Genomic DNA, 21,722 nt, shown 5'->3' with positions numbered 1-21,722 from the left:
ACCCCTTCGTCTTCTGATAAACATTTGTTGGGATGATAACACTTCCTGTACATGAGCAGTAAGATGCTTGGCAGCAGCAACAACATAGATTGGAACAGAGGAACGACAGGTCTGGGCCTAAGTCAACCACCAACCAGGTTGGTAACCTTGAGCAGTTCACTTCTCTGCCTGTATCTCACTTGTGAACATGCATCTTACACCCTGATGCACCCATCCCTACAGATGACACTGAAAAATGACCATGCCACAATGTCCTTTTTCCCACAAATTTCTCTCTCTCATTTTCCAACCCAAGTTATTTCATGGAAAAAAAACCAAAAAAACAAACAAACCGTATATTGGTCACAACTATAAACCAAAAATGAAATTCTAAAACCCCCAACTATCTGACTGGTTCCCTCCTCTCAGCCAAGGGCATTTCAAAGTTAACCTGAAACACTAGTTCAGGCCATGCTGGGAATGGGGAGCTGGGCATGTATAATTATACCCTCCTCTCTTTGGAATTATTGATAGAACAGACTCTAAATCTGACAAGAAACATCTATAATCTATTCTCTCTGAAGCCTGATACCTGGTGAGTTCATCTGCATGATAAAACTGTGGTCTCCACAACCCTTTATCATAACCCAGACAGTTCTTTCTTTTGATAATAATTCAACCAATTGCCAATCAGAAAATCTTTGAATATCCCTGTGACCTGGAAGTCCCCATCAACTAGTTGTCTCACCTGTCTGAACCAAACCAGTGTACATCTTACATGTGTTGGGTGATGTTTTATGTCTCTCTAAAATGTATCAAACCAAGTTGTGGCCTGACTACCTTGGCCATATGTTCTCAGGATCTCCTGAGGCCTGTGTCATGGGCCACTGGTCACTCATATTTGGCTCAGAAGAAATCTTTTCAAATATTTTAGAGTTTGACTCTTTTCATGGACATAACCCATTAAATTGGTTTCCTAACCCATAAATGGGTTGCATTGCACAGTTCTGAGAAACAGTGGATAAGGAAATGTTTTCTGGAGGTGTATCTTCTCCTAGAAGCCCAGCAGATCCAAGAGCCAGGAGCAGGAGTGCAGCCAGCTGCCTGTGGAAGATAGTTTGAAAACAAGTATCTCCGCAGCTCCCTCAGGTCCTCTTCTAGTTCCCAAACTGGATGAAGATATGTCTGATCTGAAGCCTGGGCTGGTAAGCACGCACTGAAAGGCAGTTTAATTGGTCAGACCAGTGGTTTAAACTCAAAACTGAACTACTGCTCCCATTGCCTGAGCCCCATCCCCTCGATCAAAAGGCTGATGTAGGAGACTACAGGGAAGACTGGGAAAAGGAATGCCAAGCCTTCATCTAAGTTCACAAGCTTGGTCCACCTCATTAACAGACATGTTAGCTGTTTGTGTTCAGACCCTAAGGTCAAAAAATGAGAGGAGGCTCCAGGCCACTCTATCCGTTTTTCTAAGCAGGGACAGACGTGGTTGAAAAGAAAAGAATAAGAGTCTTCAACCTGGCTAGAGCGGATCATCCTGAACAATGCTGGGACCCGCTGGGTTTTGAAAAGCTGCCAGGGGTGTCGCAGATTACTGACAGCTCTTGTACTTTCCAGGTCAAATGCAAATTCCTAATTCCATCAGCAGCTTCCTTCCCAGGCCAAACATTTAAGAACTGTTTGTGGTTGTTTATGAGTAATTAACCACTGCATATGAAATGGTCCTTCCACTACAATGGGCAAGTGCCAGGTGGAGAGAAGACAGGCAGGAGGGGAGGTCCTTATCATATCCCCTCATTCCCACTTCTGGTTCCTTCCATCTGATATGAGGGACTTGTTAGGACAGAGGGTCCCGGTGGGACACACCACAGGCTCTGGGTTGCTATACTGATCATCTCAACTCCAGTTAACGGCAGATGCTTGGTCTACATGACGCTGGTATGCAGGGTGATTTCACAAGAGCTAGTAGGGTCACAAGCCACCCTTCACTCCTATTTCAGGCAAGAGTCCGGAGGAGATCTAGTCTTGGCATAGCTCCAATAAGCTCTGGAACAGTTCAGTGCTTTATCCACAAGGCAAATCAGAGCACAATAGTTATTTTTTAACACAAAGAAACCTTATTTTTCCACCACAGCTCTCATTCTATATTTAAAAGTTAAAGGAGTCTACTGAGGAATGGATGGATAAGCAAAATATGATATATCCACTACAATGGAATGCTACTCAGCCTTACCAAGGAAGAAAGTTCTGACACATGCTTCAACACGGATGAAACTTGAAGGAATACTAAACTGAAATAAGCCACTCACAAAAGGACAAATACTGTATTAGTCCACTTATATGAGGTTCCTGGAATCACCAGATTCACAGAAAGTATACAGGTGGCTGCTAGGGGGTAGGGAAAGGAATTTATGGAATTATTGTTAATTCCCCAGTTTCAGCTTTGCAAGATGGAAAGAGCTCTGGAGACGGATGATGGTGATGGTAGCACACATTAAAAAAAAAAAAAAAGGCATGTACTTACTACCACTAAACTGCACACTTAAAAGTGGTTAAGACGGTAACCAAGGAGGTGAAAGACCTCTACAAGGAAAACAACAAAACACTGCTGAAAGAAATCATAGGTGACACAAACAAATGGAAACACATCCCATACTCACGGATGGGTAGAATCAACATTGTGAAAATGACCATGTTGCCAAAAGCAATCTACAAATTCAATGTAATTACCATCAAAATACCACCATATTTCTTCACAGAACTAGAAAACAAACGCTAAAATTCATATGGAACCAAAAAAGAGCCCACATCACCAAAGCAAGACTAGGGGAAAAAAAACCCCAAATGTGAAGACATTACGTTACTCAACTTCAAACTGTACTGTAAGGCCACAGTCACCAAAACAGTATGGTACTGGTATAAAAACAGGCATATAGACCAATGGAACAGAACAGAGACCCAGAAATAAAGCCAAAAACTGATCTTTGTCAACTGATCTTTGACAAAGCAAGAACACAAAGTGGGGAAAGGACACCCTATTCAATAAATGGGGCTGGGATAATAGGCAAGATGCATGTAGAAGAATGAAACTTGATCCTCATCTCTCTCCCTATACAAAAATCAACTCAAGATGGATCAAAGACTTAAATCTAAGACCCGAAACCATAAAAACTCTAGAAAGTAACATTGGATGGAAAACCCCTTTTAGACATTGGCTTAGCCAAAGACTTCAAGACCAAGAACCCAAAAGCAAACACAATGAAAACAAAGATAAATAGCTGTGACTTAAACTAAAAAACTTCTGTACAGCAAAACAAATAATCAGCAGAGTAAACAGACAACCCACAGAGTGGGAGAACATCTTCACAATCTATACATCTGACAAAGGACTAATATCCAGAATCTACAAGGAACTCAAAGTAGCAAGAAAAAAAACAAACAATCCATCAAAAAGTGGGCTAAGGACATGAGAAAACAGTTCTCAAAAGAAGATATACAAATGGACAACAAACCTGAAGAAACGCTCGACATCACTAATTATCAGGGAAATGCAAATCAAACCACAATCGGATACCACCTTATTCCTGCAAGAATGGCAATAACTAAAAAATCAAAAAACAGATGTTAGCATGGAAGTGGTATAAAGGGAATTTTTTTTTTTTGAGACAGAGTCTCACTCTATCCAGGCTGGAGTACAGTGGCACAAACTCGGCTCACTGCAACCTCCACCTCCCAGGTTCAAGCAATTCTCCTGCCTCAGTCTCCTGAGAAGCTGAGACTACAGGCAAGTGCCACCACACCCAACTAATTTTTGCATTTTTTAGTAGAGATGGGGTTTCACCATGTTGGCCAGGATGGTATCAATCTCTTGACCTTGTGATCCGCCTACCTTGGCTTCCCAAAGTGCTGGGATTACAGGTGTGAGCCACTGCACCCAGCCTAAAGGGAATATTTTTACACTGCTGGTGGGAATGTAAACTAGTACAACTACTACGGAAAACAGTATAGATATTCCTTAAAGAACTAAAAGTAGATTTACCATTTGGGCCAGGCACAGTGGCTCATGCCCATAATCCCCGCATTTTGGGAAGCCAAGGCGGGTAGATCACCTGAGGTCAGGAGTTTGAGACCAGCCTGGCCAACATGGCGAAACCTCGTCTCTACTAAAAATACAAAAATTAGCCAGACATGGTGGTGCACACCTGTAGTTCCAGGTATGTGGGAGGCTAAGGCAGGAGAATTGCTTGAACCCAGGAGGCAGAGGATGCAGTGAGCTGAGATCATGCCACTGCACTACCACTATTGGGTATGTACTCAGAGGAAAAGAAGTAGTTATATGTAGAAGACACTTGCGTGTTTATAGCGGCCAAATTTGCAATTGCAAAAATATGGACCCAGCCCACATGCCCAGTCAACAAATGGTTAAAGAAAATGTGGTATGTAGGTACCATGAAATACTATTCTGATGTAAAAAGGAACAAAATAATGGCATTCACAGCAACCTGGATAGACTTGGAGACCATTATTCTAAGTGAAGTAACTCAGGAATGGAAAACCAAACATTGTTTGTTCTCACTCATAAGTGGGAGCTAAGCTACGAGGATGCAAAGGCATAAGAATGATACAGTGGACTTTGGGGACTTGGAGGAATGGATGGGAAGGGGATGAGAGATACATACTACACATTGGGTACAGTGTACATTGCCTGAGTCATAGGTGCACCAAAATCTCAGAAATCAGCACTAAAGAATTTATTCATATAACCAAATGCCCCTTGTTTCCCAAAAACTGAAAAATTCCAAAAAGTGGTTAAGATGGTAAATATGTATATTCTTCCCACTGTTAAAAAGGGTGGGGGGAATGTAAAGGGGACAAGGTGGGAGATGAGAGAAGAAAAAAATCCTCCTTGCAACTCTAGCTAGCTCATCACTTAGACCAATACCAAAATCTGAAATCAGAAAAGGACTTCTGAAAAACAGCCATGAGGACGTGACTGCTAACCTTCCAGTTTTTCAGGCCAATGTCAGAGCTCATTTCCATCAGCATCCTGCTTGGGCTTCAGTGTTTGAAACTGTTTTGGAGGCTCTGTTTCTGGCTGACAGTACACAAGAGGGCTCCCTGGGGAACCAAACTCTGGCTGCTCTAGGACAGCCCCAGGAGGCAGCTGGCCGGCACTTTAGTTACCTGGATGGGTAGCCAGCTGCACTGATTCGAATCGTCTCCAACACCCCGCAGGCTCTGAGTTGCTGCACTGCTCTCTTTGGGTCAAAGCTGCCAAAAAGAAAACAAGAGAAGGGATGAGTGGCCATGTCTGCAAAAAAGAAACAAAAAAGGATCTTTTCCTGCAGCATATGAAGTAGCTGCTGCCACTGAGTTACAGCTCATCAAGCACCTTTAACCTCAAGGTCAGGGGTTAGGCATAGACTAAAAGACACCAATGGGCAGGCACCTGAGCCATCTCAACATCTTCTGCTCTGTGCCTCAGGCTTTTGTGCACATTCTTATTACCACCTGGGATACTCTTCTTTTTTGCCTCCTGAATCCTTCCCACCCTCCAAGACTCATCATTCCTGCTCCTCTCCAAAGGCTACTCTTACTATTTTCATCCACATGGGCATGCATCTTCACTCACTGTCCCAAGCGTAAAAGCTTAGCACAATTATTTGGCTCAAACATTAAAAGGATGAGTTTTAGGCTAGGCAGATCTGGGTTTGAATCATGACATGGTCACTTACCAGCCGGGTGTCTACTTTGGGGCAAGTCACTTCATGTCCCCTTGGGTCTAAGCACCCTTATCTATACAATGGGGAAAATGGCAGTACCTATTTTATCAGATTAGTGTGAAGCTGAAATGTAATGGTCCCCAAAAGCAGGTGGAGCACTGCCTGGTACTGCATAGGGCACACACATTGTGCATGTTGTTAGCTATGATCACAACAGCTGTTCAGTTAACAATCATGTAGATGAACTTCATTTACATTATTACAGATTATTTCCCAGTCTTCAGAGATGTGTGCACCATTTTCAACCACTCACATGTCCTACAAAGCTAAGCCTAGCACTGAAAACTCAGTATTTCTTTCAAACATATATTCAATATGGCACTGTAGAATAAAACACCAGACAGTGTGTGAGCTGAGTATCCCCGCTTGAAGAGGAAAGTTTATACAAAACAGTACATAACAAACATGGTGAAAATGCCGAAAGAAGACAGAGATCAACTGTCTGAGGTTATTAAACACAAACTATGAAAACTAAAAAGAAAAATAAGAAGCCAGAGAGGAAGACCTCATCATTGTCTAGAGTAATCGGCGAGTCTTCATAGAGATTAATTCTAGCTAACCTAGAATAGATAATTAATAGATTAAGTCTAGCTAAGCTAGAATTAATCACTATTTTTAATTTGCTAAGACTACTGCCCCACTCCATGAGAAGGGATAAGGAACAAATTCTCCTTTTCCTTCTGCCTGTCCTGCAGCTCAGCTGCAGCCAACAGCCATGCTTCTTTTCCTCCTTTCACTCTGTGACATGGTCCTTGATGGATGGTGCCCTGGGGTCGCCTGGGCTTAGTGAGCACTTGGCGCTGGAAAATAGTGGGCATTTTCCAAGCAACGGATGACTGTAAGCTGCCACCTCACCCCAGGCAACACTCTGCATTGCACATCAGCCCCAGGTCTTGTCCCATGAGATGCCCACACTCTCCTCCAGGCTGTGCTCACTGTGGCTCTGATGCTCCTCTCTGCCCTCCTGAGCCCCACCTTGTTTACACACCCAGCTCCTCCATAAAATCTTCCGGCTACTCCAGTCCCAAAAGCCCAAGGCACTGAGCATATGAGGCACAATGGAGCATCAATTTACACAGCTCTGAACAAAACAGTCCCTTCAGAAGACTTTTTTTTTGGAGATGGCGTCTTGCTCTGTCGCCCAGGCTGGAGTGCAATGGCGTGATCTCAGCTCACTGCAACCTCCGCCTCCGGGGTTCAAGCAAATCTCCTGTCTCAGCTTCCTGAGTAGCTAGGATTATAGGCAGGCGCCACCACGCCCAGCTAATTTTTGTATTTTTAGTAGAGACAGGATTTTACCATGTTGGTCAGGCTGGATTCCTGACCTCATGATCCATCCACCACGGCCTCCCAAAGTGCTAGGATTACAGGTATGAGCCCCGCCCCTTTCATCTTTTTAATGAGAGTAAAAGCCCCTTGGTGCAAGGGCCTTACAGCAGGGAAAACGTGCTGAGTACTTGACTGCCTGCTGACCCTCTCACACCAATGTCCCCTCTGCGGTGGCTCCGCCACAAAAGGCAGCACAGTTCCAGGATCCAAGGGGGTCTTCATCACCAGGGAGGCTATCACCAGAGTCATAAGCAGCTGCTGGGCTGCCCATGACCGCGAGTGATCAGAAGCCTTTGGGCTGCAGGCTTCCCTGCTCACAGGCTCTCACTGCTAAAGCTGTCAGCCAGACCCTGTGTCATAAAGGCAGAGCGGATGCCTCTGTGCTTTGGAAAAGGCATCTTGTGGCCTGCAAGCCACCTCCACAGGTGCTCAGTCCCTGACTTCAGCAACTGTGTTCCCCAGGCCAGCCACTGGCCTCTTCCCTCTGCTCAGCACTACCACAGGGTCAAATTCAGCCCATTGTACACACTGGGATGGCAGAGTGCTCAGGAGCATCTGGGACTCACAGATCCCACATGGGCTATGGGACCAGCTGGGGGTCCCTCCTTCTTCCAGGACCTCCTACTATTTCCTCATGAAATACGTATTTTTAATATATTTTATTGCACTTCAGGTTCTAGGATACATGAGCAAAATATGTAGGATTGTTACATAGGTACATACATGGCAATGTGGTTTGCTGCCTCCATCACCCCGTTACCTAAAACTGGCATTTCTCCCCATGTTATGCCTCTTCAACCTCCCTACCCCACACTGTCCCTCCCCTAGTCCCCCCCAACAGACCCGTGTGTGATGCTCCCCTCCCTGTGTCCATGTGTTCTCATTGTTCAACACTCGCCTATAAGTGAGAACATGTGGTGTTTGTTTTTCTGTTCTTGTGTTAGTTTGCCGAGTGATGGTTTCCAGATTCATCCATGTCCCTACAAAGGACATGAACTCAACGTTTTTTATGGCTGCAGAGTATTCCATGGTGTATATGTGCCACATTTTCCTTGTCTAGTCTATCATCGATGGTCATTTGGGTTGGTTCCAGGATTTTGTTATTGTAAACAGCACTGCAATGAACATATGTGTACATGTGTCTTTATAATAAAACGATTTATAATCCTTTGGATATATACCTACTAATGGGATGGCTGAATCAAATAGAATTTCTATTTCTAGGTCCTTGAGGAATCTCCACACTGTCTTCCACAATGGTTGAACTAATTTACACTCCCACCAACAGTGTAAAAGTGTTCCTATTTCTCCACATCCTCTCCAGCATCAGTTGTCTCCAGATTTTTAATGATCGCCATTCTAACTGGCGTGAGATGGTATCTCAATGTGGTTTTGATTTGCATTTCTCTAATGACCACTGATGATGAGCACTTTTTCATATGTTTGTTGGCCTCATGTATGTCTTCTTTTGAGAAGTGTCTGTTCATGTTCTTCACCTGCTTTTGAATGGGTTTTTTTCTTGTAAATCCGTTTTAGTTTTTTGTAGATTCTGGATATTAGCCCTTTGTTAGACAGGTAGATTACAAAAATTTTTTCCCATTCTGTTGGTTGCTGGTTCACTTTAATAATTGTTTCTTTTGCTGTGCAGAAGCTCTGGAGTTTAATTAGATCCCACATGTCTATTTTGGCTTTTGTTGCCAGTGCTTTTGGTATTTTAGTCATGAAGTCCTTGCCTATGCCTATGGACTGGATGGTTTTGCCTAGGTTTTCTTCTAGGGTTTTTATGGTGTTAGGTCTTATGTTTAAGTCTTTAATCCATCTGGAGTTAATTTTAGTGTAAGGTGTCAGGAAGGGGTCCAATTTGTTTTCTGCACATGGCTAGCCAGTTTTCCCAACACCATTATTAAACAGGGAATCCTTTCCCCATTGCTCGTTCTTGTCAGGTTTGCCAAAGATCAGATGGTTGCAGATGTGTGGCGTTGCCTCTGAGGCCTCTGTTCTGTTCCTTTGGTCTATATCTCTTTTTTGGTATCAGTGCTATGCTGTTTTGATTACTGTAGCCTTGTAGTATAGTTTGAAGTCAGGTAGTGTAATGCCTCCAGCTTTGTTCTTTTTGCTAAGAATTGTCTTGGCTATGCGGGCTCTCTTTTGATTTCATATGAAGTTTAAGGTGGTTTTTTCCAAATCTGTGAAGAGGGTCATAGGTAGCTTGATTGAGATAGCATTTAATCTATAAATTACTTTTGGCATTATGTTCATTTTCACAATATTGATTCTTCCTAACCATGAGCATGGAATGTTTTTCCATCTGTTTTGTGTCCTCTCTTATTTCCTTGAGCAGTGGTTTGTAGTTCTTCTTGAAGAGGTCCTTTACATCCTTTGATAGTTGTATTCCTAGGTATTTAATTCTCTTTGTTGGAATTCTGAATGGCAGTTCGTTCTTGATTTGGCTCCCTTTAAGTCTGTTGTTGGTGTATAGGAATGCCTGTGATTTTTGCACATTGATTTTGTATCCCGAGACTTTGCTGAAGTTGCTTATCAGTTTCAGGATATTTTGGGCTGAGACAATGGGGTCTTCTAAATATACAATCATGTCGTCTGCAAATAGAGACAATTTGACTTCCTCCTTTCCTAACTGAATACCCTTTTTCTTTTTCTTGCCTGATTGCTCTGGCTAGAACTTCCAATACTGTATTGAACAGGAGTGGTGAGAGACAGTATCCTTATCTAGTGCCAGATTTCAAAGGAAATGCTTCCAGTTTTTGCCCATTCAGTATGATATTGGCTGTGGGTTTGTCGTAAGTAGCTTTTATTATTTTGAGATACGTTCCACTGATACCTAGTTTATTGAGAGTTTGTAGCATAAAGGGCTGTTGAATTTTGTTGAAGGCCTTCTCTGCATCTATTGAGACAATCATGTGGTTTTTGTCTTTGGTTCTGTTCATATTGTGGATTACGTTTATAGACCGGCATATGTTGTACCAGCCTTGCAACCCTGGGATAAAGCCTACTTGATCGTGACGAATAAGCTTTTCGATGTGCTGTTGTAATTGGTTTGCCAGTATTTTATTGAAGATTTTTGCATCTATGTTAATCATGGATATTGGCCTGATGTTTTTTTTTTCTTGTTGAGACTCTGCCAGGTTCTGGTATCAGGATGATGTTAGTCTCATAAAATGATTTGGGAAGGATTCCCTCTTTTTGTATTATTTGAAATAGTACCAGAAGCAGTGGTACCAGCTCCTCTTTGTATGTCTGGTATAATTCAGCTGTGAACCCATCTGGACCTGGGCTTTTTTTGGTTGGTAGGCTATTAATTGCTGCCTCAACTTCAGCCCTTCTTATTGGTCTATTCAGGGTTTTGACTTCTTCCTGGTTTAGGCCTGGGAGGGTGCAAGTGTCCAGGAACTTATCCATTTCTTCCAGGTTTACTGGCTTGTGCGCATAGAGTTGTTTGTAGTAATCTCTGATGGTAGTTTGTATTCCTGTGGAATCTGTGGTGATATCCCCTTTATCATTTTTTATTGCATCTATTTGATTATTTTTTTTTATCAATCTGGCTAGTGGCCTATTTTGTTGATCTTTTCAAAAAACCAGCTCCTGGATTTATTAATTTTTGAAAGGTTTTTTGTGTCTCTATCTCCTTCAGTTCTGCTCTGATCTTAGTTATTTCTTGTCCTCTGCTAGCTTTTGAGTTTTTTTGACCTTGCTTCTGTAGCTCTTTCAATTTCGATGATAGGGTGTCGATTTTAGATCTTTCGTTGCTTCTCATGTGGGCATTTATTGATACAAATTTTCCTGTAGACACTGCTTTAAACGTGTCCAAGAGATTCTGGTACAATGTGTCTTTGTTCTCCTTGGTTTCTAAGAACATCTTTATTTCTGCCTTCATTTCATTGTTTATCCAGTCAACATTCAAGAGCCAGTTGTTCAGTTTCCATGAAGTTGTGCTGTTCTGAGTTAGCTTCTTAATCCTGAGTTCTAATTTGATTGCATTGTGATCTGAGAGACTCTTTGTTATGATTTCCATTCTTTTGCATTTGCTGAGGAGTGATTTACTTCCAATGATGTGGTCAATTTTAGAGTAGGTGTGATGTGGTGCTGAGAAGAATGTATATTCTGTGGATTTGGTGTGGAGAGTTCTGTAAATGTCTATTAGGTTTGCTTTGTCCAGATCTGAGTTCAAGTCCTGGACATCCTTGTTAATTTTCTGTCTTGTTGATCTGTCTAATATTGACAGTGGAGTGTTAAAGTCTCCCACTATTATTGTGTGGGAGTCTAAGTCTATTTGTGGGTCTTTAAGAACTTGATTTATGTAACTGGGTGCTCCTGTATTGGGTGCATATATATTTAGGATCATTAGCTCTTCTTGTTGCATTGATCCTTTTACTATTATGTAATGCCCTTCTTTGTCTCTTTTGATCTTTGTTGGTTTAAAGTCTATTTTATTAGGGACTAGGATTGCAACTCCTGCTTTTTTTGCTCTCCATTTGCTCAGTAGATCTTCCTCCATCCCTTTATTTTGAGCCTATTTATGTCCTTGCATGTGAGATGGGTTTTCTGGATATAGCACACCAATGGGTTTTGACTTTTTATCCAATTTGTTAGTCTGTGTCTTTGGTTGGGGCATTTAGCAGCCCATTTACATTTAAGGTTAATATTGTTATGTGTGAATTTGATCCTGCCATTTTGATGCTAGCTGGTTGTTTTGCACATTAGTTGATACAGTTAATTCATTGTGTTGATGCTTTTTACCATTTGGTATGTTTTTGGAGTGGCTAGTACTGGTTGTTCCTTTCTATGTTTAGTGCTTCTTTCAGGAGCTCTTGTAAGGCAGGCCTGGTGATGAAATCTCTAAGCAATTGCTTGTTTGTAAAGGATTTTATTTCTCCTTTGCTTATGAAGCTTAGTTTGGCTAGATATGAAATTCTAGGTTGAAAGTTATCTTCTTTAAGGATGTTGAATATTTGCCCCTACTCTATTCTGGCTTGTAGGGTTTCTGTCGAAAGATCCGCTGTGAGTCTGATGGGCTTCCCTTTGTGGGTAACGTGACCCTTCTTTCTGGCTGCACTTAGCATTTTTTCCTTCATTTCAACCCTAGTGAATCTGACAATTATGTGCCTTGGGGTTGCTCTTCTTGAGGAATATCTTTGTGGTGTTCTCTGTATTTCCTGGACTTGAATATTGGCCTGCCTTGCTAGGTTGGGGAAGTTCTCCTGGATAATATCCTGAAGAGTGTTTTCCAGCTTGGATTCATTCTCTCTGTAACATTCAGGTACAACTATCAAACATAAATTAGGTCTTTTCACATAATTCCGTATTTCTTGGAGGCTTTGTTCATTTCTTTTCACTCCTTTTTTTTTCCTGTAATCTTGCCTTCTCATTTTACTTCATTAAGTTGATCTTCAATCTCTGATATCCTTTCTTCTGCTTGGTCGATTCTGCTATTGAAACTTGTGTATATTTTGCGATGTTCTCGTGTTGTGTTTTTCAGCTCCATTAAGTCATTTATATTCTTCTCTAAGCTGTTTATTTTCGTTAGCATTTTGTCAAGCCTCAAGGTTCTTAGTTTCTTTGCATTGGGTTAGAACATGTTCTTTTAGATCAGAGAAGTTTATTACCCACCTTCTGAAGCCTATTTCTGTCAATTCAATCAGACTCATTCTCCATTCAGTTTTGTTCCTTTGCTGGTGATGAGTTGTGTTCCCTTGGAGGAGGAGAGGTGTTCTGGTTTTGGGTGTTTTCATCCTTTTTGCACTGGTTTCTTCCCATCTTTGTGGACATATTTACCTATGGTCTTTGTAGTTGGTGACTTTCGGATGGGGTCTCTGAGTGGATGTCCTTTTTGTTGATGATGAAGTTATATCTTTCTGATTTTTAGTTTTCCTTCTAATAGGCCCCTCTGCTGTAGGCCTGCTGGAGGTCCACTCCAGACTCTGCTTGCCTGGGGGTCACCTGTGGCAGTTACAGAATAGTAAGGGTTGCTGCCAGTTACTTCTTCTGTTATCTTCATCCCAGAAGGATACCCGCCAGATGTCAGCCTGAGCTCTCCTTTATAAGGTGACTTTTTGGCTATATGGGGGTCAGAGAGCTGCTTGAGGAGACAGTCTGTCCCTTATAGGAGGTCAAGTACTGAGCTGTGAGCTCCATTGTTCTATTCAGAGCTGCTGGGCAGGTGTACGTTTAAGTCTGCTGCAGTGGAACTCATAACCGCCTTTTTTTCCCAGGTGCTCTGTCCTGGGAAGGTGGGGCTTTATTTATAAGTTTCTGACATGCTGCTGCCTTTTTTCAGAGCTTCCCTGCCCAGCAAGGAGGTAACCTAGTCACAGTCTGCCAGCAGAGGCATTGCTGAGCTGCCGTTGGCTCTGCCCAGCTGCTGTGTGAACTTCCTTGTGGTTTTGTTTATAGAGGTACAGTTAGAACAGCCTCAGTAATGGCAGTCTGCCTCTGTAATGGCAGTCTGCCTCTGTAATGGTGGACTGCCTCTGTAATGGCGGACTGCCTCTGTAATGGCGGACTGCCTCAGTAATGGCTGAATGCCTCGGTAATGGTGGACACCCTTCCCCCAACAGAGCTGGACCATCCTGAGTGGAACCTTGTGGCGTTTTTCAGCCTGGGAATCTCTTGGTCTATGGCCAGTAATAACTCATTTGGAAATGCAGTGTTCACTCACCCTGTGCATTGTTCTCACTGGGAACTGCACTCCAGAGCTGTTCCTATTTGGCCATCTTGGATTCTCTCCCCCACCACCACCAATGGTATTAATAAAATGGGCAGAAGCTCATTGAGACCCCCTTCATTCCTTAAAACTACTGCTTCTCCTCCCCATTTGTCCCCTCCCTCTCTGCTCTATTATCCCCACATCATGCTTCCTCACCTCCAGGCATCCAGTTTGGGTCCTATTGAAGGGCCAGGCAATGGCTCACTGAGTGCTAGTCCCCGCCCCCACACAGCACAGCATGACTTCCTGAGGGCAGCGTTGGGGCACTGGTTTGCTCTTGGAGTCACCACACACCATGCCTAGAGCTGGTCCCCAGAAGGCACCTGGCACAGAGTTTTTTGAATTCAGCCTTAACATTCTTTCCTCTTCATGACCAGCTCAGCAAATCCCTTCCCTTCCCCATGCCTGCTCTGTCCTCCTGTGATGGCAACACTGCCTTCCCTGTGATCTGGGGCAAAGAGCAAGTCTGGAGGAGAAAAAAACTCAGTGTGGCCTCTGCTCTGCCACTAACAGCTAGTGTTACTTTGGGCAAGACACAGTCTCTCTGTACCTCATTTCTCTCATTTACTCAATGACAGTTCAACATATCTGCCCAAGTATAAAGCAGTGGTGGCTGTGTGACTATGTTAAAAATAAATAAATAAACAACAAGAACAACAACAGGAAAAATGCTGATAGAAAAAGCTAACAGACACTATACAAAGAAGATATTGCCATCATCTTTCCCTGTTCACATACTCTGAGGGGACGTGTGAGGCCAGGCAGTCTTCTGTATTTCCTCCCCCCAACAGTAAAGAAAACCTACTGCTGGGCACGGTGGCTCATGCCTGTAATCCCAGCACTTTGGGAGGCCGAGGCACGTGGATCACAAGGGTAGGAGTTCGAGACCACCCTGACCAACATGGTGAAACCCTGTCTCTAATAAAAATACAAAAATTAGGTGGGCAAAGTGGCGAGTGCCTGTAATCCCAGCTACTTGGGAGGCTGAGGCAGGAGAATTGCTTGAGCCTGGGAGGCGGAGGTTGCAGTGAGCTGAGATTGCGCCACTACACTCCAGCCTGAGCAATAGAGTGAGACCCTGTTTCAAAAAAAAAAAAAAAAGAAAAGAGAAAACCTACTGTCAAACACGTCTCTCAATCCACCTTACTGCATTCACTATTAGGTGACTAGGAATAGAAAACCAGCCCTCCTTCTATTAAGTCTTGGAGGACCATAGCAAGGATAATTAGCACAGAAAAATCACCAAAGATTTAGAAGATCACAGTGCTGAAACTGAAGTTCATGCTTTTCTCTCCCAGTAGGATTAGCACACCCTGGAGCCTGCTGGATGCGAAGAGGGACTCCCACGGTGTTAGAACCAGCCATATCTCCACAATCACCCATGGATTTCTCCACGGGCTCCAAGCTCTCTACCTGCCTCCCCAGTCTCAGCAGCATCCTACAGTCACATCTCAGGACTCTGAGACCTGGGCTGGCCTTCGGGAAATCAGCGGCCAGGTCTGCCACTAAACTTTCCGAGGTTGTGACACTCGTCCCAGGCCACTGCCACTCTGGATACTTTATCTCTCTCTTGCCTTTGCCCTGTCAGCATTTTCACAGAGCCACTGACAGCCACTTCTGTGGCATTGCCAGTTACTTGTAACAGACAATTCCTTAAGCATGGGGAACATGTCTTATTGTCATTCCACCTGTCCTAGCCCAGTGCCTAGTAGGAGGTAGGATAGGTGTTCCTTGAACGAAGGAAGCAGAGGAAAAAGACTTTTATACAAGCCATGCTATCAAAGCATTTAATGTAGGACAGGAGTTCTCAACTGGAAGCAATTTTATCCCCAAGGGAACATTTGGCAATGTCTAAAAACATTTTTAGCTGTCACAATAGTGGGATGCTTGTAGCATCTAGTGGGTAGAGGCCAAGGATGCTTCTCAACATCCTGTAATGCACAGGACAGCACCTCTTGCCCCAACAAAGAATTCTCTGACCCAATGTGTTAATGCTGCTGAGGCTGAGCAACTCTGATGACAGGGAATGGGTGAAGAGACATAAACTTCCTTCTAGGATGATGCCACTAATAACTGTAATCATATACATTTTACACTCTCATGAACAATTCCTATTATATCCTCAGATTCTTTCATTGGGATATTTATTTTTATTTTTTTGAGAGACAAAGTCGTGCTTTGTCACCCAGACTGGAGTACAGTGGCACAATCAGAGCTCGCTGCAGCCTTAAACTCCTAGGTTTAAGCAATTCTCCTGCCTCATCCTCTGGGGTAGCTGGGAGTATAGGCATGCATCACCATGCCCAGCTAATTTAAATATGTTTTTGCAGAGGTTGGGTTTCGCTGTGTTGCCCAGGCTGGTCTCAAAATCCCTGCCTCAAGTGATCCTCCTGCCTTGGCCTCTCAAAGCCTTACAATTAAAGGCATGAGCTGCCACACCAGGCCCTCACCAGAATTAACAGGTGAGAAAATGAGACACAGATAATAAAAGGCTAGCTTGTGATTGGCCAAATCAGCAGTGAGCTCAAACTAGAATCCAGGTTCCATGACAAGGTCAGTATTCTTCCCACCTTTTCTCTGTAATGAGAGGAAGATTTTGCTTTTGAAGGCAAGGGAGGGTCTTAGAACAATGGGACCTCAGGACTAGAAAGTCCCAGCCCCTTCTCACTTGAGAGGGGAGACCCAGAAGAGTATCTGTCCCACTGCAGGGCCAGGCTCTGATGAGGGAAGGGCCCAAGGCCAAATCTGGTCTGGCCAGGCTGGTATGGAGCCACCACCTCCTCTCCCCTGGGCCCTGCACACCACTCTGCTCTTCACACAGAATCTGAGTCTTTCATACACGCTATGCTTCTAATAGCCTCTTCTCTTCTGAAGTCAACTGATGCCACCCGGGGGAATTCCTAAGCATGTCTCAGAGATTTGGAGGAAGGGAAGAGCGAGCAAGCAGCACACTGCAAAGAAAACTGGTCACATTCTGTCTCCCTAACCTTTTCCACATGGAGCCTGTCTGAATGGAATCCCAGCTTTATTCAATGGCGGGACTGTAGGAGGCAGTTCAGATATTCAGTCTGAGAGTCAAAATTGCCAAAGTAAGTTATTTCACAAAGAAATTATACCAGGCCCAAAAGAGAAATAAATCCTGGGGAACAAAGATGGGAATAAGGTGCTCAGAAACCTTCTCTGGCCCGAGGGAACCGCATGCATGAAGGCCCAGGGTAATAGCTGAAGAGGCTGCAGAGGCTGAGAGAGAGGCTCTTTTTTTTTAAAGATTTGAGGTAGTATTCCAGGCAAGAAAAGAGGATCTGGAACAAGGTGAGTAAGGAAGAGAAAAGGGAGACCAGGGTGAGGAACTTGTATGTAGGCTTCATGGGACTCTGACATCGATTAGACACTGGGAAGTAAAGGAGATAAAAGAATCAAGGGTTAAACTGTGCTGTATGGTGGCCACTGGCACCTCTGGGTATCTGAAATCAATTAAAATGAAATAAAATTAAGAATTCAGCTCATCAATCACACTAGACATGTATCAAGCACTCAACAGTCACGTGTGACAAGCGGCTCCCATGCTGGGTAAGTCAGATGACAGCACATACCCATCGTCAATAGGGATTCCCCCTGCACCGCAGGTTAGAGAGACTCTCAGGCTTCTAGTCTGAGAGATCAGATCTGGTGGGTGGATGAAGTATCAGGAAATGTTATGCCTCTTACTACAACAGAGACCAATTAAAGAGGAAACCATTCTTGGGGAGTGGCGGGAGATGAAGAGTGTGGTCTCAGGCATGCAGATTGCGAGGTGGACAATGAAGCTCTAGTAGGCTTGCACAAACACTTGTCTGGAATTTAGCAGAAACCAAAGATGTACAAAGATCATAAAGAGGTCTATGGACTTGGGGCCCGGCGCAGTGGATCATGCCTATAATCCCAGCACTTTGAGAGGCCAAGGAGGGTGAATCACGAGGTCAGGAGTTCAAGACCAGCCTGACCAACATGGTGAAATCCCATCTCTATTAAAAATACAAAAAAATTAGTCAGACATGGTAGCGCAGCCTGCAATCCCAGCTACTCAGAAGGCTGAGGCAGGAGAATCACTTCAACCCTGGAGGTTGCAGTGAGCTGAGATTGCACCACTGCACTCCAGCCTGGAGGACAGAGCAAGACTCAGTCTAAAAAACAAAAGAGTTCTACAGACTAGGGTGAGGTCAGCCACATGAGCATGGACAGAACTGGGACAAGGTTTCAAGGTGACAGTAGAAGCAAATGTTGGATCAGAGTGGGCTGAGGAGTGAGAAGGGGAGCAAGTGTAGATAATTCTGGAAGCTCAGCAGCAGAGGAGAATGTGAGAAACAGGACCATGTGCATGTCCAATCGTTCGACACACCAAGCAAGGTCTTGATTCTTCAACACAAGAGAAGCCTTTCCTGACCACTTCAGCAATCTTTCCAAGTCTGAATTGGACACTTGCTGTAAGATGCACTCATGGCTACATTTAATGTTCTCTATTTGATTCAAGCATGCACATTCCTGACCACCACTGTAAGCTTCATGGGATCAGGGAACTGCATTTTTTCTCTTGAGTCCTCCTGGATGGCAGACAGGTGGCACTCAGCAAATGTCTGTCAGCCTGTCTGTAAACATGTAAGCTGTCTGGGAAGTGTAAGTCCAGTTAGTCATCATGCTGAAGGCCAGAGACCCCCAGGCAAGGCCTGGCCCACCCTGTTCCACCGGAACCTCTGAGGCTGGGCTGGACAGGCTAATGCCCAACAGGCACTTACTGGAAGGGGAGCTTCTCATCGTTGGGCTTGATGCAGCGCACATAGTGAGGCGTCGTGGCATTCAGGGTCTCCATGAGCAGATGCAGGGAGGTACGGAACTAGAGAGACAAAAGCGGTGCTTGGTTATTTTTAACAACGTGTGGATATATAATAAAGAAAAGCTCATATGGGTGGTGGTAATTATTGTTACCATTATTACTATTATTATTAATCCAGAAGGACAGAAGAAGTTCAGGGACCTGGGGTAAGATTCCAGTTCTGACACTGCTCTCTTGCTGTGACCAGAATCAAGTCCTTCCTATAAAAGGGCTCCTCAAATTACATAGAGAGAGTCTGCCCTCTAATGTGCCTAACTCCCAGTGGTGTGGATCAAATAACATGAAAGGTGGGCAAATACTATATGAGACAGTTGTTCACTGTGCCCTGGAAGCCTGCTATTCCCAAACCTGAGGGCCTGGGGCCTGACACCTGATGCCCAGGCATCCTGGAAATAATTTGTTATACTAAATGTCCAGAATGGCAAACCCATAGGAATAATGGACGTTTAGTAGATGGTGGCTGCCAGGGACTTGGCAAGCATTCTCTTCTTTTCTCTCCAGAGACACACTGGGCATAACAGCCACAGAGACCCCACAGCAGGAGAAGTTGCTTTTAGTCTCCAGATTTAAAGCTTCCTTAAGCCTCCTCTTTAACATATAAATTCCAGGCCCTTTTGCCTCCTTCACTAGGTGTCTGTGGCCCTGTGGCACAGCCCACCACACGTGTTAATATACTTATGGGGGCTACGGGCAGCCCCTTCCCTCCTCCCTCTGTTAGTTCCCTGTGGTGAAGGTTTTGGAATTTCCTTCTTCTAAGGACACAAGATTGAGCTGCGTGGCCGAGGCTGCTGATGTCAAGGCTGCTGTGATGGCTTCCCTCTGACCCTTCATCTACAGAGAGCCCAGCCCTGCACGTGTGCCTTGGCCCACAGCTTTTGGTCCAGGGCTGACCTGGTGACCAACGGTTTTCTTGTGCTCCTTGTTGGAGACTTTCATGGGGGTTCTGGCAGAGCGGATGTTGATCTTCGAAGATGACCCCTTCCCAGGGGTGGTGGCAGGAACGGGGTCCTTGTTATCATGAAACAAATCAGCCACTAGTGGGAACTAGAAACAATCACAGAAAGAATGATGAAGATCTCACCATACATGTTTCCTTTCAAAGCTTCTTTTCAATACATAGCTGAGAACTGAAAACACATGTCCATGCCAAAACCCACCCACCAATGTGCACAGCAGTGTTACTCCCAAGAGCCACAAAATAGGAACAACCCAAATATCAACTGATGAATGGATAAACAAACGTGGTACATCCATACAATGGGTAATTATTCAACATTATTAATATATTCAACGATATAAAGAAATGACCTTCTGATCCATGCCACAACATGGCCATACCTCGAATAAATTATACCAAGTGGAAGAAGCCAGACACAAATGATCATATAGTGTGTAATTCCATTTACATGAAATATCCAGGGAATAGAAAGTAAGTTATTGGTTGCCAGGAGTTGGGGAAGAAAGGGAAAGAACAAGAGAAAGGGGAAGAAGAGGGCGAAGGGGAAGAAGGGAAGAAAGGGAGTGACTGCTAATGGGGACACGATTTCTTTGTGGAGTAATAAAAATATTCCCAGACTTATAGTGGTGATGGTTGCATAAACTGGTGAATATACTGAAACCCAGTGAATTGTGTGCTTCAAAACAGTAAATTTTATAATGTATGAATGACAATTCAATTTTTTAAAATGGTAGGAAAAATGGTAGTAGCTTTCCCACACCATCTTACTTGACCTTCACCTACAAAGACAGGCAGAACTTCATTTCCTTGTGGTGTGGGAGGAGGTGGCTATACTTTAATACAGCCACATTTTAAGTTCTATTTTTCTACATTATTGCATCCTGTCAAGTTAACTTCCCTGATACCTGTTTTCTCATAAGTAGAATAAGGATAAGCCTATGCTTGTTGTATGGGGTTGCTATGAGTACTAAATAAGAGGTTAATGTCTTCATCTGCAACAAGGTGAAGATGCAGGCCTTGGACAAGGTGCTGGTGTCAGTGTCCCAGCCATCAAGACGTTCAGTCTGATAGGAACACAGTCCTGCCATCATCCCTTGGGGAAGTCAATGCTGGGGCTAGAATAAAGTATTATGTATTGCAAGGCTTTTATCATACTCCTGCAGGGGTGGGGGAAAGGAGGGAGGGAAAAGGAACACACAGGCCCCATTCACTAACCCTGAGCCACTTCCAATCTCAACAGAAAGGAGGCTAAATGCTAGTGCCTCAGATGCTAGGCTCTGCTCCTTCTCACCTACCCTGTGCCCTCTTCCTTCAACCCCCATTTAAATACATGGCCCCCTCTCCTGCCACTGTGTCTAGTTCTCCACTAGAATTCCCTAGTCTCGTGTCTGAGGGATCCCTGATCGGATCCCACTCACCCCTCTCAGACAATACCTTGCAAAGCCATCCAGCTGGTCATGTTGCTATTCCACAGGTGCCATGCTCACTACGCCTGCCTCTATACCTTTGCTTACTGTGCTATTCTTACCTGAAATGCCCCCACCCCTTTCTCTTCTGTACTTATCCTGAGAGGCCCCTCTCTCAAGGTTGAGCCCTGCCCCTCCTGTGACCATCTCCCAAACCATCCATCACTCCTGTCTGTGTCTCCCACAGGCTCTGTGATGCCCTTGGACCCATGCCCTCCGAGGTCTATGCTGAGTCCCGAGCTCTACACTTGCCAAGACTTCCCTTTCTATAGAGGGCTGAGGAGAGAAGTGAATGACAGAATTCACGTAAGCATGTAGAAGAGTGCCCAGCATATAGGGCTCAGACATTATCTAGTTTTATTACTTTTACTAGGGGTTAGATACACGAATGATCTTTCTAAACCATGTAAGTACAGATGCTTAAGAAAGTTGTATTTTGGACCAACTTGAAGATGGCCGTTTAGGAACAGCTCAGGATTGCAGCTCCCAGTGAAAGCGCAGAGGGTGAGTGGACGCCGTGTTTTTATTGCCCACAGACTAGGAAATTCCCGGGCAGAGGTGCTCCACGGTCGCCAGCGCGGCTGTTTCGGCCAGCGCCGCTGCTTTGCCCCGCGCG

At 44.2% G+C, this 21,722-nt stretch overlaps 1 protein-coding gene across 1 annotated transcript in view; it reads right to left on the bottom strand.

Annotated features, from left to right (window-relative positions):
* Window positions 1–21,722, bottom strand: part of MYO5B (myosin VB) — a 398,063-nt gene that overhangs the window by 98,024 nt on the left and 278,317 nt on the right. Inside the window, exons 15-17 of the mRNA XM_017529641.2 lie at window positions 19,574–19,726; window positions 18,585–18,682; window positions 5,164–5,250 (exon numbers count right to left, since the gene is read on the bottom strand). Coding sequence (XP_017385130.1) covers window positions 5,164–5,250; window positions 18,585–18,682; window positions 19,574–19,726 — 338 coding nt within the window. The remainder of the gene's footprint in view (window positions 1–5,163; window positions 5,251–18,584; window positions 18,683–19,573; window positions 19,727–21,722) is intronic.

Source organism: Cebus imitator, unplaced genomic scaffold (assembly GCF_001604975.1).
Source record: "Cebus imitator isolate Cc_AM_T3 unplaced genomic scaffold, Cebus_imitator-1.0 Scaffold60, whole genome shotgun sequence".
NCBI classification, from domain to species: Eukaryota; Metazoa; Chordata; class Mammalia; order Primates; family Cebidae; genus Cebus; species Cebus imitator.
This window is presented reverse-complemented; position numbering and strand designations above follow the sequence as displayed.